Source organism: Apteryx rowi, unplaced genomic scaffold, assembly GCF_003343035.1.
Source record: "Apteryx rowi isolate R43461 unplaced genomic scaffold, aptRow1 scaffold_88, whole genome shotgun sequence".
NCBI classification, from domain to species: domain Eukaryota; kingdom Metazoa; phylum Chordata; class Aves; order Apterygiformes; family Apterygidae; genus Apteryx; species Apteryx rowi.
This window is the reverse complement of record NW_020451182.1, coordinates 1-12,328: the sequence shown is the minus strand read 5'-3', so window position 1 is coordinate 12,328 and position 12,328 is coordinate 1. Positions and strand designations below refer to the sequence as shown.

The following is a 12,328-nucleotide window of genomic DNA, read 5'->3' as shown; positions in this document are numbered from 1 at the left end:
CGCGGGCCCGCGGCCGCCGGTGCGTGCCGGTATCCCCGGCCCTGGCCCTGGCCCCGGCCCCGGCCCTGACCTGTCAGCGCCTCCGGGCGCAGCGTGTGCCGTGGGGGAGCCCTCCCGCCGCCGCTCCCTGCGCGCCCCGCAAGCAAACTGTCTCCCCCTCCCGGGGCCGTTTCTGTGCAGAAGTTGCAAACAAACTGTCTTCTGCGCTCTTCTTTAATTCCTGCTTTTTCTCCACTTTGAAAGTTAGCTGTTGAACTGATGTGAGCAGTAGTAACCTGCTCTTTGCACTTGCAGAGGAGAGTCTAGCAGTCAGAGCCAGCCTGCTTCAGTGAATTCTTAGCCAGTCATTTCCCATGATGTGCTAACTTCTAGCCAGTCTTTCTTTTAAATAGCAAATGTGATTTTTTTATAGCTTTGAATTGATGGTAGTGCATTTTAAAGTAAGCTCATCTAAATGACATTTTAACAATGTTTCCTTTTTGTCTGTTCTCAGTAGTGCTGTATAACTATACAAAACAGGGAGGAAGGCTAGGTGGAGTATTCAAACCTTTTACAAAATAAGTCTGGAAGTCAGGAGACAAAGATGTGGTTACAGACATAGCTGAGCACTAGGCAGGGAAGAAAATTTTAGTTAATTTTTTTTTGAAAGCTCTAGAAAAGAGGTAAGTTGAGAAGTCAAGGTGGTGATGGTCATTTGGATCCCATTTGATTAGGGACATGGGAAATGAGTTTTGATGACAGGGTAGATGCAGTTTTTTTGCAAATGTAGAAAGAAATGCCAGAACTTGGCAAACCTCTGATGGGAGAAGTGAAATCAGAAGATGTGTGAAGTTCAAGAGTGTAGGACTGAGTCAGCAAGAAACAAAAAGGGTAAAGAAGGGACATTTGGATTTTGATACTCTTGTAAAAAAGAAAAGAGGTCATGAGTTGATAAATAGAAATCATGAAGAGCCTGTTTTTGAGTATGTTAGACACTACAGTGGGGAGGTCCCAGTGTTGAAAGACCACCTGAAGAAGCCCAAAGAGGAGCAAGTAACCTTTGAAGAAGGTTAGTTTGATCAGGAGCTATGTTCAGTTATTTGAGAATGAAGTTCTGTTTATCTGGGAAAGGGTTTATAAAAAAAAACTTTCTTCCCTGTTTGATCCTCTCTGCACACTAGAGGAGTTATCAGCCTGTTGTCTTAGTAACAGCATTCTTTACCCGCTCAGCATTGTTATCTCTGTCCTATCTTAGCATCTGCCTTCTGATGCTACATATAATTGTGTCTAAATCGGTGGAAAAAAATGCAGTGGGTCTTTTGTGTGTAGCAGAGGCTTGCGCTCATCCTGGTTATTAACTGCTTTGCTGTTAAGAAGCCAGGGCTGGAGAACTGATTGCTGCTTTGCCTGTCATCAGTGCTGCCCAGCACTGGGCTTCTGTCTTGGCTCTGTGAAATTAACTGTGCACTCCTTCTGTTCAGTTAGCATCCTTACCTGAACTGCTCCCTGTTTCTACTATTGGAGAAGAAATTCCTAGGTTACAGGCTGCCTTTAGTTTATGTATTACATAATTTATTTCAGTGTGTAGTGACATAGTAGAAGGCGACAGCTCCTTAAAAAGTGTGACCTAGGAAGCTGCGTGGCAGGCTCACTTTGGCATAATAGCAGTATAAAAACAATTCTGAGAAATCATGTGAAACTTGGGGAAAAAGTTAATCACTTGGTATGTGAGTCACTAGCAAATTTGACCAAGGCTTATTTCTCTAAGTGAAGGCTGCGTCTTTAAAGTGACCCAGAGTACCAATGTCAGTTAGTGAGAGAGAAATTTTTTCCATTTTTACTGAAGAAGCTTCAGGATCAGTTACAGAGCAGATTTAGGCAAGTGATATGAGGAATTGATACAGTCACAGTGATTCCTTCAAGAAAAAGGGAATGGGAAACACCCCTGTCAGATGTCCTCTTCAAGCTGCATGTGCTGATATACTGTGGTTATAAGGGCTGAACACAAAGAAGTTCTGAAGAACATAAGACAGAGGTACAGAAGAGGGTGTATCGGTATCTTTCATTAGTGACTTTCGCCTCACATTAAACCCCTCTCTCTCTCTTCTTACCTAAAAGACAAAAGGGTAGCTAGAGTAATACTAAATTTTCCTTAATATTGCAGCAGCTGTGGAACACAGACTTGGCACTTCTCATGGAAGAGATCTGCAGATGTGTTTTCTCCCAAACATTTATTGTAGGACAGAGCTAAGCTTGCCTTTTTTTTTTTTTTCCTTATAATAAACTGGTCCTGAATAAATAAAATCTGCTGTTTCTTTCTCAGTCTGGGCCAGTACCTCTAGGTTTACCTTTACCTCTTCTTCATAAAGCATACAGGAAAACATTAATGTGCAGAGGGGAGCTGACGCTGCTTAATATTTTATTTGTAATTAACTTCCTGTTATCTGGGACACTTCAGATGAAGTGGGAAGAATTTGATTAAAACATACATGCTAAGGATCATGGTGCAAAGACCCTTGACCATATGGAGTTGTCTGTCTTATTGATTTCAGCTTAGGGCTGGTTCTACAGGAACCACATTCGAGTTAGCAGAGGGCCAACACTGAAACAAGATTAAGCTCTCTAGGGCTCATGATGACTCTGCAAAGTCTGTGCAGTGCTCCCTTCCCTCCCTTCCCAAACTAGACCTTGGTTATGGGCTGCCGGCAGGCGCTGCTTGAAGCTGGTGTCAGTCCAGGCTCACTGATCCCTGTCCTGGGCCTAGAAGCAGGGTAGTTGCATGGTGCTGTGCTAGAGCTAATGAGCTCTGCCAGACCCAGGCTGGCTTAGCAGCAAGTCAGCGTGGGTGCCTGCATCTTTGGTATGGTTAATCCATAGCCCTGCTGAACTGCCCATAGATAGCTGGGTTGACTGTACATTAATATCTGAAAAGCCAAATAACATGATACAGTAAACCCATCAGGAAGTCTGTATAATTGAACTGCCATGGTGCCAATTCCAGAACTATTGCTAATTTGCACAATATGAAATGTTCATGGGATGTATTTTGTTCTACAGCACTTAATCCTGTAGACTGCATAACAATCTTGAATATCTCATTGGCCCTTGATGTTTATGTTGTCTTCTCACATGCATCTCCAAAAATTATTTTGATGTTTAAGATTAGTTATATCCCATATTGCTTGTTCTGGTGAAGCAGAAGTCAAGGTTTTTACACAAACTTCATTCAGAAGCTGAAGATCTGACTAAAATAGAGTTTTTACCACTTGTCTTGGCTACTGGATGAGGGTGCTTTGAGCCGCTGTTGTTCCAATCCAGAGTTGACTGCATTTTAATCATGGTTAAAATGGTATTTTGCTATAGCTTATGAAGAGTTTTTAGGTACTCCAGATCTGAGGTCTGGTGCCAGTGGAAGTTATTATTATAACAATAAGGAAAGAAACTGGAATATCTTGAAATGTCTTTGACTTCTGAGGAATGTTATGCTGAGTTAGAGGTGCGGTCAATGATTATGTGGGTATTAAATGAAAGGTCACCAGAAGGTGGAATTCCTGTCTCACTGAAGGCATTAGGAGTTCTGCCGTTGAGGGAAAATCTGGCCTTCTGGAGTTCAAAGGCTCCACAACCTTAAACAAACAAAACAGATGCTGTATGTTGGATTTCGTGACTTTAGGAGTAAACATCTTGGAACATTTTTTCATTGTGTCCAGTACCCTTGACCCTCTCATTCATAGCAAATTTTAATGAATGGGCCTTTAGAAATCTATTCCTTCTTAAAGAGGAACATTGGCATGAGAAGGTCAGAACAGCAGGAGCTACAACTAAAAAACAAATACATCAGGTTTAATATCATTTCACAGGAAGGTATCCTGGAAGGAAGCAAAGCAAAGAGAAGGGTATTAAAAGATGCTCTCGCCCTCTCCTCCTATAGCACGCTTTAGGAAAGTAACATGCTGGTAGTCTGGAGCATGTGAATGATGAGTCCCATCTCTGGTCCAGGTCTCTTGGAAAAAACAAAATCCTTCCAAGGTGGTCTGCCTTTTTGCAAGACTGATAGTTCCTCTTCTCTCTGACAGGGGAATTGTACGCTGGCAAGATGCTCTCTGTCTGGTGAGTCTTATGCTTTTATCTCATTTCAAAGTACCTAGAGAGAACAGAGCTGACTGTGGAAACTGATAATAGGTTTGATAGGGGGTTATTCCTATCAATCATACAATGAAGAAACAGTTGGTGAAATGAGCTGTGTGTTTCTTTGCAAGTGCCTCACTTGCCTAATCTAAATGCCGCTGAACCATTCAGCTAGAATGAAGATTTCACAGGCAGCAGCACCGTGTATTTCAAGCATTGCACTGATTGAAACACATGCTGTTGCAGGGAATAGCTCTCTAATAATCCTTTGAAAATGATGGGTGAATGTTAAGTCAAATGTCAAATCAAGTGTATCTTTGAACTCCTCTTCTATGCTTAAACTGGATTTCCCCCAAAGTGCTTTTTTTTTTTCTTTTTCCTAGCCATCCTGTCTTTATATAGCATTACACCACTCACTCCTTTCTGATTCTGCTTTGAGGAACAAATTAAAACTGCTTACCTTTTCCAGTTTTACAGTCCCAGCATTAGCTCTTTAATTGGGGACGGTCTCAAAGTTATACCACCTTTTTAAAAAAAAAAAATCAAGTGGGAAAATGGTTCTTCCTGCAAGGCTTGTGTAATTGAGATAATTATGTTCTCTGATTGCTATGCTGACTCTCTTGAAGATCAATTTGGAAATATGCCCGGTGCCCTAAAAGAGGCAAAGGACAGGAGTTCAGTGTGTGATTAAAAGTTGCAATGTCGGGGCATATGAGCAGTATGGGAAGGTGTCAGTGAGGTATGTGAAACTCTGAGAAGCTATACAAGTATGACTGAATCTCTCCTGTGCGAATTTTGAAAAAGAAATGTTCCTGGGCCAGGGAGTGGACAGAGAAGAGAGATGATGGTAGCTTGCTACTCTGCCCTGCACCCTGTTTTCAGTATATTTTTCCTCCTTTGCTGTTCACATGATTGTGAGGTTTCCTGAGAGTGCCTCCTGGAAGTCATGTGACTGAGGCCTTGTTCCTGTTAGGAACCCCTTTATACTGGTGGGGATAACTCACCAGCAGCTATGAAGCTTTAGCAGTCCTGGACGTATCCCTCGTAGCTGTTTCCTGTTTTTTTTCTGACTGGAGTAGCTGCTGCTTTGTTTGCTCTCTTCAAAGTTATCCTTATGAGCTTCAAGGTATAGCTTTCCCCCCTCCTCCTCCTCCCCCCCCCCCAATCTGTAAATCTAAATGAAAACAAGACCGCTGTTCTTGGCAAGCGTCTTGGTAGGGTCACTGGTGCTGAGGTGCGTCTGTGTGGCTAGGTACCCCACTTGGTCCCAGGCTTCTTTTGGGATGGCAGTGGTGCCCTTTGTGCTCTTTTACCTGACAAGGACCTTTAGGGACTGGATGGCTGGATAATGGTCCTGTGGGGTAACACTGTTCTCATTCACAGGTGTGGCTGGGAACCAGGGCCTGGCTTACACCAACAGCAGGAAGCTTGTGTAAGTATCCACAGGAAAGCTGTGATATGTAGGGGCTGGGGCTGCTCTAGCCCTGATACCATTTGGGGAGTGGGATGCAGGATTGGTTCAGCTGTCATGAAATCCCTGTGCACATCATAGGAGCTTGAAGCTAGTCCTAGGAAAATCTGGGTTCTCTGGCTTTTGCAGGTAAGGAACTGTGGCGTGTTTAAGGCAAATAAGCTCTGTTTGGAACCAGGTATTGAGGCAGGGAAGGGACAGAAATGAGGAGACCAGTGATAAATTGATCTTTATCCTTTATCTGGCTGCAAATCTTGTTTGCTCTAATATTTAATGCTGGCCTCCAAGCAGGAATTCTGTTGGACACGTGAAAATGTGGTCTTTTGCAGGAGAAGTGGGATGGCTCAGGGAACTCTTGTTCACATGGCAAAGTTTGCATTGTTGAGGTCATCTTGGTATTTCCCCAAATGCAATCTTTTTGCCTTAAGAGCACATCCATGAGAGCCTGAAATGCTGGGCTGTTTGCACCAAGTGTTGTAGTCTGCGTTAGAAGAAATGTTAAAGCATGTATGCTTCTGTTTTCCAGATGTTGTGGCAGCAGGTGGAAATGCATTCTTTGAAATGCTTGGGATTACTACTCCCTGTGAAGGGACATGATGGAGAGAAATCGCTGATTCTTGGAGGGGTTGCCATAGGCATTGGTGATGCTTTCTCCTTTTGGAGCAGTCTAACAACTCCTGTAGAGATGACAGTCCTGATCTAGAGGCTAAAAAATTGTTACAGCACTAATCTTAGGTGTAGGGCGGGCTGGCTAAGTCAGCCTTTTATCAGGATTCAAACCACAGGGCTTTTGTTGGAGCATCTCCCTAGATTAAAATTCTGTAAGTGTCAGTTCTCACTGGATTTCTGAGAGCACTAGCAATAGTAAGCTGTAATGTTTCCTTGGTCTTCAGTGGGATTGTTGCAGCTTGAACCAGTAAGTAGGAGTCCTGTGGAACAAATACGTACATTGGGACAGCTGAGCAGCCTTCAGATCAGTTAAACAAGCAAATGTAAACTGCACTTGAGATTGGTGCTGGTAGCCCCCAGGGGAACATGCTTTTTCTTCTGTGTTCATTTCTTTCTCTTTCTCTGCAGAGTAAATAGCTCCAGTGTCTTCACTGTCCGTTACTTCAGAACCACTGCAGTACATAGTAAGTAAAGAGTAAGGAGTCAGTGGGATGACTCTTGTGCTACTTTTTGCTATCCTGACAACAGCTGAAGCTTCCATCCTTGGTCTAGTCTCACTGATGTCCTGCCTCAATGGATGGCTGAGGGTTTATGTCCCTAGGCCATAAAGATTTTGTCTGGTATTTCTGCAACAATGTGACTTCCAGTCAGATGTGAATTTCTCTTGTGTTTAAATGTTAATCAGTGTTGAAGCAAGGAGAAGGCCAACATTTTATGTCTGTTGACCACCCCCTTCCAGCAGAATCCTGGTGACAAGAATGAAGCAATGCCATGTGTTTTGAGCTCTGAATGCATTCCTGTCTGTCTGTCAATCTCTCACAGGGGATGAGGTGGTTACAGTGAACACACCAGCCTTTGCAGAGTCAGTCACAGAAGGAGATGTCAGGTGGGAGAAAGGTAAGTAGTTGTCTCTTTGCTGATGTTCTCAGCACCATTGCTGCTGCACTGGACAGCTCTGGGATGAATTGTAGTTTGCTGGCTGAAGGCCTGCTCTATGCCTGTCAGCATGACAAATGAGGCAGCAAGGGTTAATTGCAGTTCTCCTGAGGGGTAAGGATTGCAATTACTGCCTTTGTACCTTCCTGTTGTGGTGAAGTTGTGGAGAACTGGGGTGAGAAAATTCTGGGTTAGTGGGAGACTGCTGTGGGTTAAGAGGGGAGGCCAGAGCACACTGCCCTCCTCACAGTGGTCTTCATATCTATCATTCAGCTGTTGGAGACACAGTGGCGGAAGATGAAGTGGTGTGTGAGATTGAAACAGACAAGGTAGGAGTTTTCTGGACCAAAATTTTTTCTAGTTCTCTAGTGAGTAACCTGTATGGCTCCTCTCCAGCTGAGAGCTCCTAGAGCCTGCAGGCCCTGCCTGTGTCTCCTGCTCCGTTCACGGAGAAGAGCTTTTCTCATTTAGTATGAATGCTGGCTGTGCATTAAGTGAGAGTTTGTCTTTAATTAAACTCTCCTTTCCTCATACGTTTGATGGTGTTGATGTTTGTGAGAGATGCAGTTCTATTCATCCTTCCAGTTCAGGAGCTCTAAGCTGGGAAACCCATTTGTTTTTAAACAGGAGAAAACTGCAGTGCCATAGGTTGTCTTCATATTGTTTTAAAGTTAGCCTTTAAGTTTATTCATTATCTGAAGGAATCTTAAGCTGTAAAGTTCTTGCTAAAGCTCCCTGCCAAGTTCTGTTTCCAGTGTTGCTGTCAGGAAGATGCTGGCAGCAAGTCAGTTCTGGATTGTGCCCTGGAGCAGGAAGATCAGGCTACACATCACACTGCCAGCTTCTCCGAAAACTTCTAAGTATTGGCACAAAAACCTGGTGGAGGGTATGAAAACTGGTGGAAATGGTGTGAGACAGAGCTGCTGTCTGTGCCAAATTACAATGCATATCTGTGCATACTGGCATCTTCTCTTGGGCACTTTTCTCCATCCAATGGCTGGAGCGGGGTTTCACTGATTTTCCTTTTTGCAGACATCAGTGCAAGTTCCAGCCCCAGCAGCTGGTGTGATTGAAGCCCTTCTGGTTCCAGATGGTGGCAAAGTGGAAGGGGGCACACCTCTCTTCAAACTCAGGAAAACTGGAGGTAAGCCAGGAACATATAATGAGCTCACACTTTCCTGTTTCCTCCAGCCTTTTTCTGAAGATAGAAACAAGGTATTTGGGGGAATCCTGAGGCAGGCTACATGTGTCCTCCATCTGTCTCTGCAGTTGGAAGGATATACTCATATTCATTTGCCCATCAGAGAAGCATAATTTTAGTTGACATAATGGGGAAACTTTCCCTTTGGTGCCTCTGGAGGAAATTGCAGCACTAAGCTAAAACTAATTTTTGAGAATTCCCTTGGCACAACTCTCTTTTCTACCTGCTTCTCTTTAGCATCCAGTCTCCTGCACAGTAAGGAGACTTAGCGAGTTGATGAGATAAAACAAGTAGGTGCAGGCACCATGGTGGATGATCATGAGCAGACATGCAATCAGATAGTCATTTCCTGAAATATCCAAGCTCTCCAACAAGAACTGGGAGCAAAGCAGTGAGAATGAGGAGCAATCTTGTTTGCTGTACGTGCACAAATGAAATGGGAAATTTAAATATGAATATAAACTGAGTTGTAAAACAAGAGTTTCTTTCTCATGTGCCTGTATGGTATTAATGGTTTCTCCATTGTTCTTCTGCAAACTTCAGCATGCTCAGGTGTGCTAAAAGGAGTAAAACCTCTGTGTCTTGCTTTCACCATGGGATCTTCTTATGGTGGCTCCTGTCAGTTCAGTAGTGTTGAATACCTAAAGGCACTCTGATGTCAGAGGGTTAACTTTTACCAGGTTGGTTGGACTCAGAGATCCCTGACAGTAGAGGCTCCAGTTGCATCTTGTGATTGCACTTACAAGGGTTTTTTCTCCTTGTCTTTCAGCTGCTCCTGCCAAGGCCAAACCAGCAGCAGCCCCTCCTCCTCCTGCAGCCCCTGAACCTGTAGCTGCCGCTGCTCCTCCCCCTGCTGCAGAACCAATTCCTACTACAATGCCACCAGTGCCCCCTGTGTCAGCTCAGCCCATCGACAGTAAACCAGGTGAGGCAACAACCATCCAAGGCTTTTTCAAGCCTCTCCTCCTTGGGCAGAGTATGCAAAGTTAAAGGTAGCAAAAAAACATGGCGTTCACAGTGAAGGCCTCCCTGCATTATTGCCCTGCATGCCTTGGACTGGAGAGCTTAGCTGTGCCTGGAACTGCCCAGCCCAATTCAAGACTGCTCACACATTGTGTTGCTTGAGCAAGGGGCTCAAATGGGTCTTCTGCTCCAAGGTGTTGTGATCAGGCTTGGGCTTTTCTGTGGTTGATACCTTTTGACAGATGTGTTCTTTACTCTCAGTGTCTGCGGTGAAGCCGGCTGCAGCTCCAGTGGCAGCCCCTCCTGGGGAGGCAGTGCCCAGCAAAGGTGCCAGATCAGAGCATAGGGTAAGCTGCAGGAATAGGGGCCTCACCAACTGCTGGGTAGCAACCTGTTCTGGGATAAACCTTGAGCTTTCTGGATATGTCCATATCTATGTGCTCACACCCAGCTCAGTGGGGCTGTGACAGATGGGGAAATGCTCCACCTGAGGGTACCAGTTAGGGGGTAGGGTGGAGGAAGAGCCAGCTCTGACTTGATGCAGGTCATTTCTAGACAAAAGTTTTGTCTTGAGCTCTGGTGACTGAGCACAGAAGGCTCAGTGTGTTCTGCTCGGTCTGTCCACAAGCCCTTAGCAAAAGGCTGAGGATGCTGCAGCTGCCTTATGCATTAAGAGAACATGGTTGAGCAGCTTAGAATAAGTAGTGTTAAGAGTGTTTCCCACTGACTGTTCTGAGCAGTCTGCTCTTCTCTCGTTAGCCTTGTGCTGGAAACCTACCTATGCCTGGAGTTCCTGGGAACATAGGTCTGAAGTAACTCTACCTCAGTCTGATTAAGCTGTGCCTTTCAAGGGAACTGTTTCTTGAGCTCAGTAGCTCCATAGTGAAATCAGCTCCTCAACCTGTCATACCCTTCAGGGAGACCTAGAGTGAAAACAGCCCTAGGCACCCATTGCTAGTCAGCCAGATGGGAAGAAAGGCCCTTTGATGCCTTTGATGTTCTTGTGCTTTTTGTTCCTTGGATGAACTTCAGGCATCTTCTGCTTTTTTTTAGGTGAAAATGAACAGGATGCGTCAGCGTATTGCTCAGCGTCTGAAAGAGGCTCAAAATACTTGTGCCATGCTGACCACTTTCAATGAAATCGATATGAGGTGAGGATCAGACCTCTTTCCCCCTTTACAAGTAGAAATAGATGCAGGCAGTCATCTTAAATAGTAGCCAAGACCTTGCTGATTCTCCTTGGAGAAATTGGCACGATGTCTTTTGGGGCCCCTTAGATGTGTACAGCCTTAGATGTCTGTGCAGCCTCATCAGGGCATGTTGGTGTTGCAGTATGAGGGGTGTATAACTTCCTAATGGCCTTTCACTCCTTGGGTGTCTTCTGCTGTTCATAAAAGGGCGCAACCTCGTTCCTCATCTGTGCAGTTCTTGGCTGAGGACTGGTAGATGCTGAGCAGAAGAGCAGGCATGATTAGTGTCACTTGTATACCGGCTATTAGGAGACACCAACATGTAGCATCTGCTTTCTGCCACCCCTCCAGGTTACTGCTTTTGGAGGTAGGCATATTTGGCCTCCCATGAGCTGGTTCCTCTGGGCTTATCAGCCTTTCAGGTGAGCGTTACACAGGTCTGAGGCCCATGTTGTCAGATGGTGCAGCTTTCCAGAGGCAGACCAGCATCCCTCACTGTCCCCTCCGTGTGGGTGGGGGTCTCTGGTCTCAAGTGCTTGCATGGACTGAGCTCACTAATGGCTTTGGAGGGTGGGCAGCTTATGTTACAGTGCATTAAGGGGAAATTGTGCCCAAATCAAATTGCCCTGTGAAATCCTATTCTGCTCCTTAAGACAAAACATGTAAATATTTGGGTCTCAGAACAGTAAGGTTGGCAAAATAGTCTTGATTGGAAGGGAAGTGCTGCAGCTTTATCTCCTCTCAGAGGCTCATTGAGGTGTCGCTTTACGCTGGCCGTGGGTTCTCATTGCATCTGATAATCTGTTTTGGATTGATTGCTGTGCTGTTGACTCGTGAGGGCCTGTGCTGGGGCCTCCTGCCCCCCATGGGGGGTCAATGTCTGAAAGGAGGAAGCCATAATGAGCCAGTTTCATAGTAAACCTCGTCCTCATTGCTGCAGCCCTTGTGTCTTGGGAGGCACTAATGTCTTTGGGCAGTAATCCTAGCCCTAAACAAGGTTAGGCACAGGAAAACAAACACTCTAAACCATGGAGACCCCTGCCCCTTGCTGAAACTCTCTTCAAAGACTTAAGGTCTCTGGAGGGGGGAGGGCCGGACAGTGCAATTCCACGGCAACTGGTATTAGCCCAGAATAGACAGAGCTCATAGCCACAGGCTTTTCTGTAAACGTCCTCAGTTCTGATAAATGAGCAGTGGGGAAACACTACTCTGGTTGAGGACTGTGGGTGGGCCAGCATCCCCCTCCATAGCATCTGGAAAGATTTCTTTCATGTTCACTCTACTCCCAAGGCTAAAGAGTAGTGTGCCAGAGGCAGCGGTGTGCCTGCCGGCACTGGACTTGCATGGTGGGTGAAGCCTTTTGCCGTGGTCACCACCTGCATCTTCTCTGCTCTTATTTCCCCTGTTTTCACTCTGCTGGGGCTGCCCAGCCATGCTGGGGCCCTGCCGCATCTGGTGTTGCAGTCTGCAGTGCCACACTGGTATCGGTAGCAGTGGCTCCAGAGAATCACTGAGGATCTTCACAGAATCACAGAGTTGCTGAGGTTGGAAGGGACCTCTGGAGATCATCTAGTCCAACCCCCCTGCTCAAGCAGGGTCACCTAGAGCACATTGCACAGGATCGTGTCCAGGCGTGTTTTGAATATCTCCGGAGAAGGAGACTCCACAACCTCTCTGGGCAACCTGTTCCAGTGCTCTGTCACCCTTACAGTGAAGAAGTGTTTTCTCATGTTCAGATGGAATTGTCTGTGTTTCAGTTTGTGCCCGTTGCCTTGCATCCTGTCACTGGGC

At 45.5% G+C, this 12,328-nt stretch overlaps 1 protein-coding gene across 1 annotated transcript; it reads left to right on the top strand.

Moving 5' to 3' along the window:
• Positions 1–4,052: 4,052 nt before the first annotated feature.
• Positions 4,053–10,514, top strand: LOC112977937 (dihydrolipoyllysine-residue succinyltransferase component of 2-oxoglutarate dehydrogenase complex, mitochondrial-like; the record flags this gene model as incomplete). Its single annotated transcript, XM_026090879.1, has 9 exons — positions 4,053–4,089; positions 5,491–5,539; positions 6,656–6,711; positions 7,070–7,144; positions 7,457–7,512; positions 8,216–8,327; positions 9,154–9,309; positions 9,609–9,694; positions 10,401–10,514. Coding segments are annotated over 9 exons (729 nt in total), but the record flags the coding sequence as incomplete, so codon positions are not given.
• Between the last annotated feature and the right edge of the window lie 1,814 nt (positions 10,515–12,328).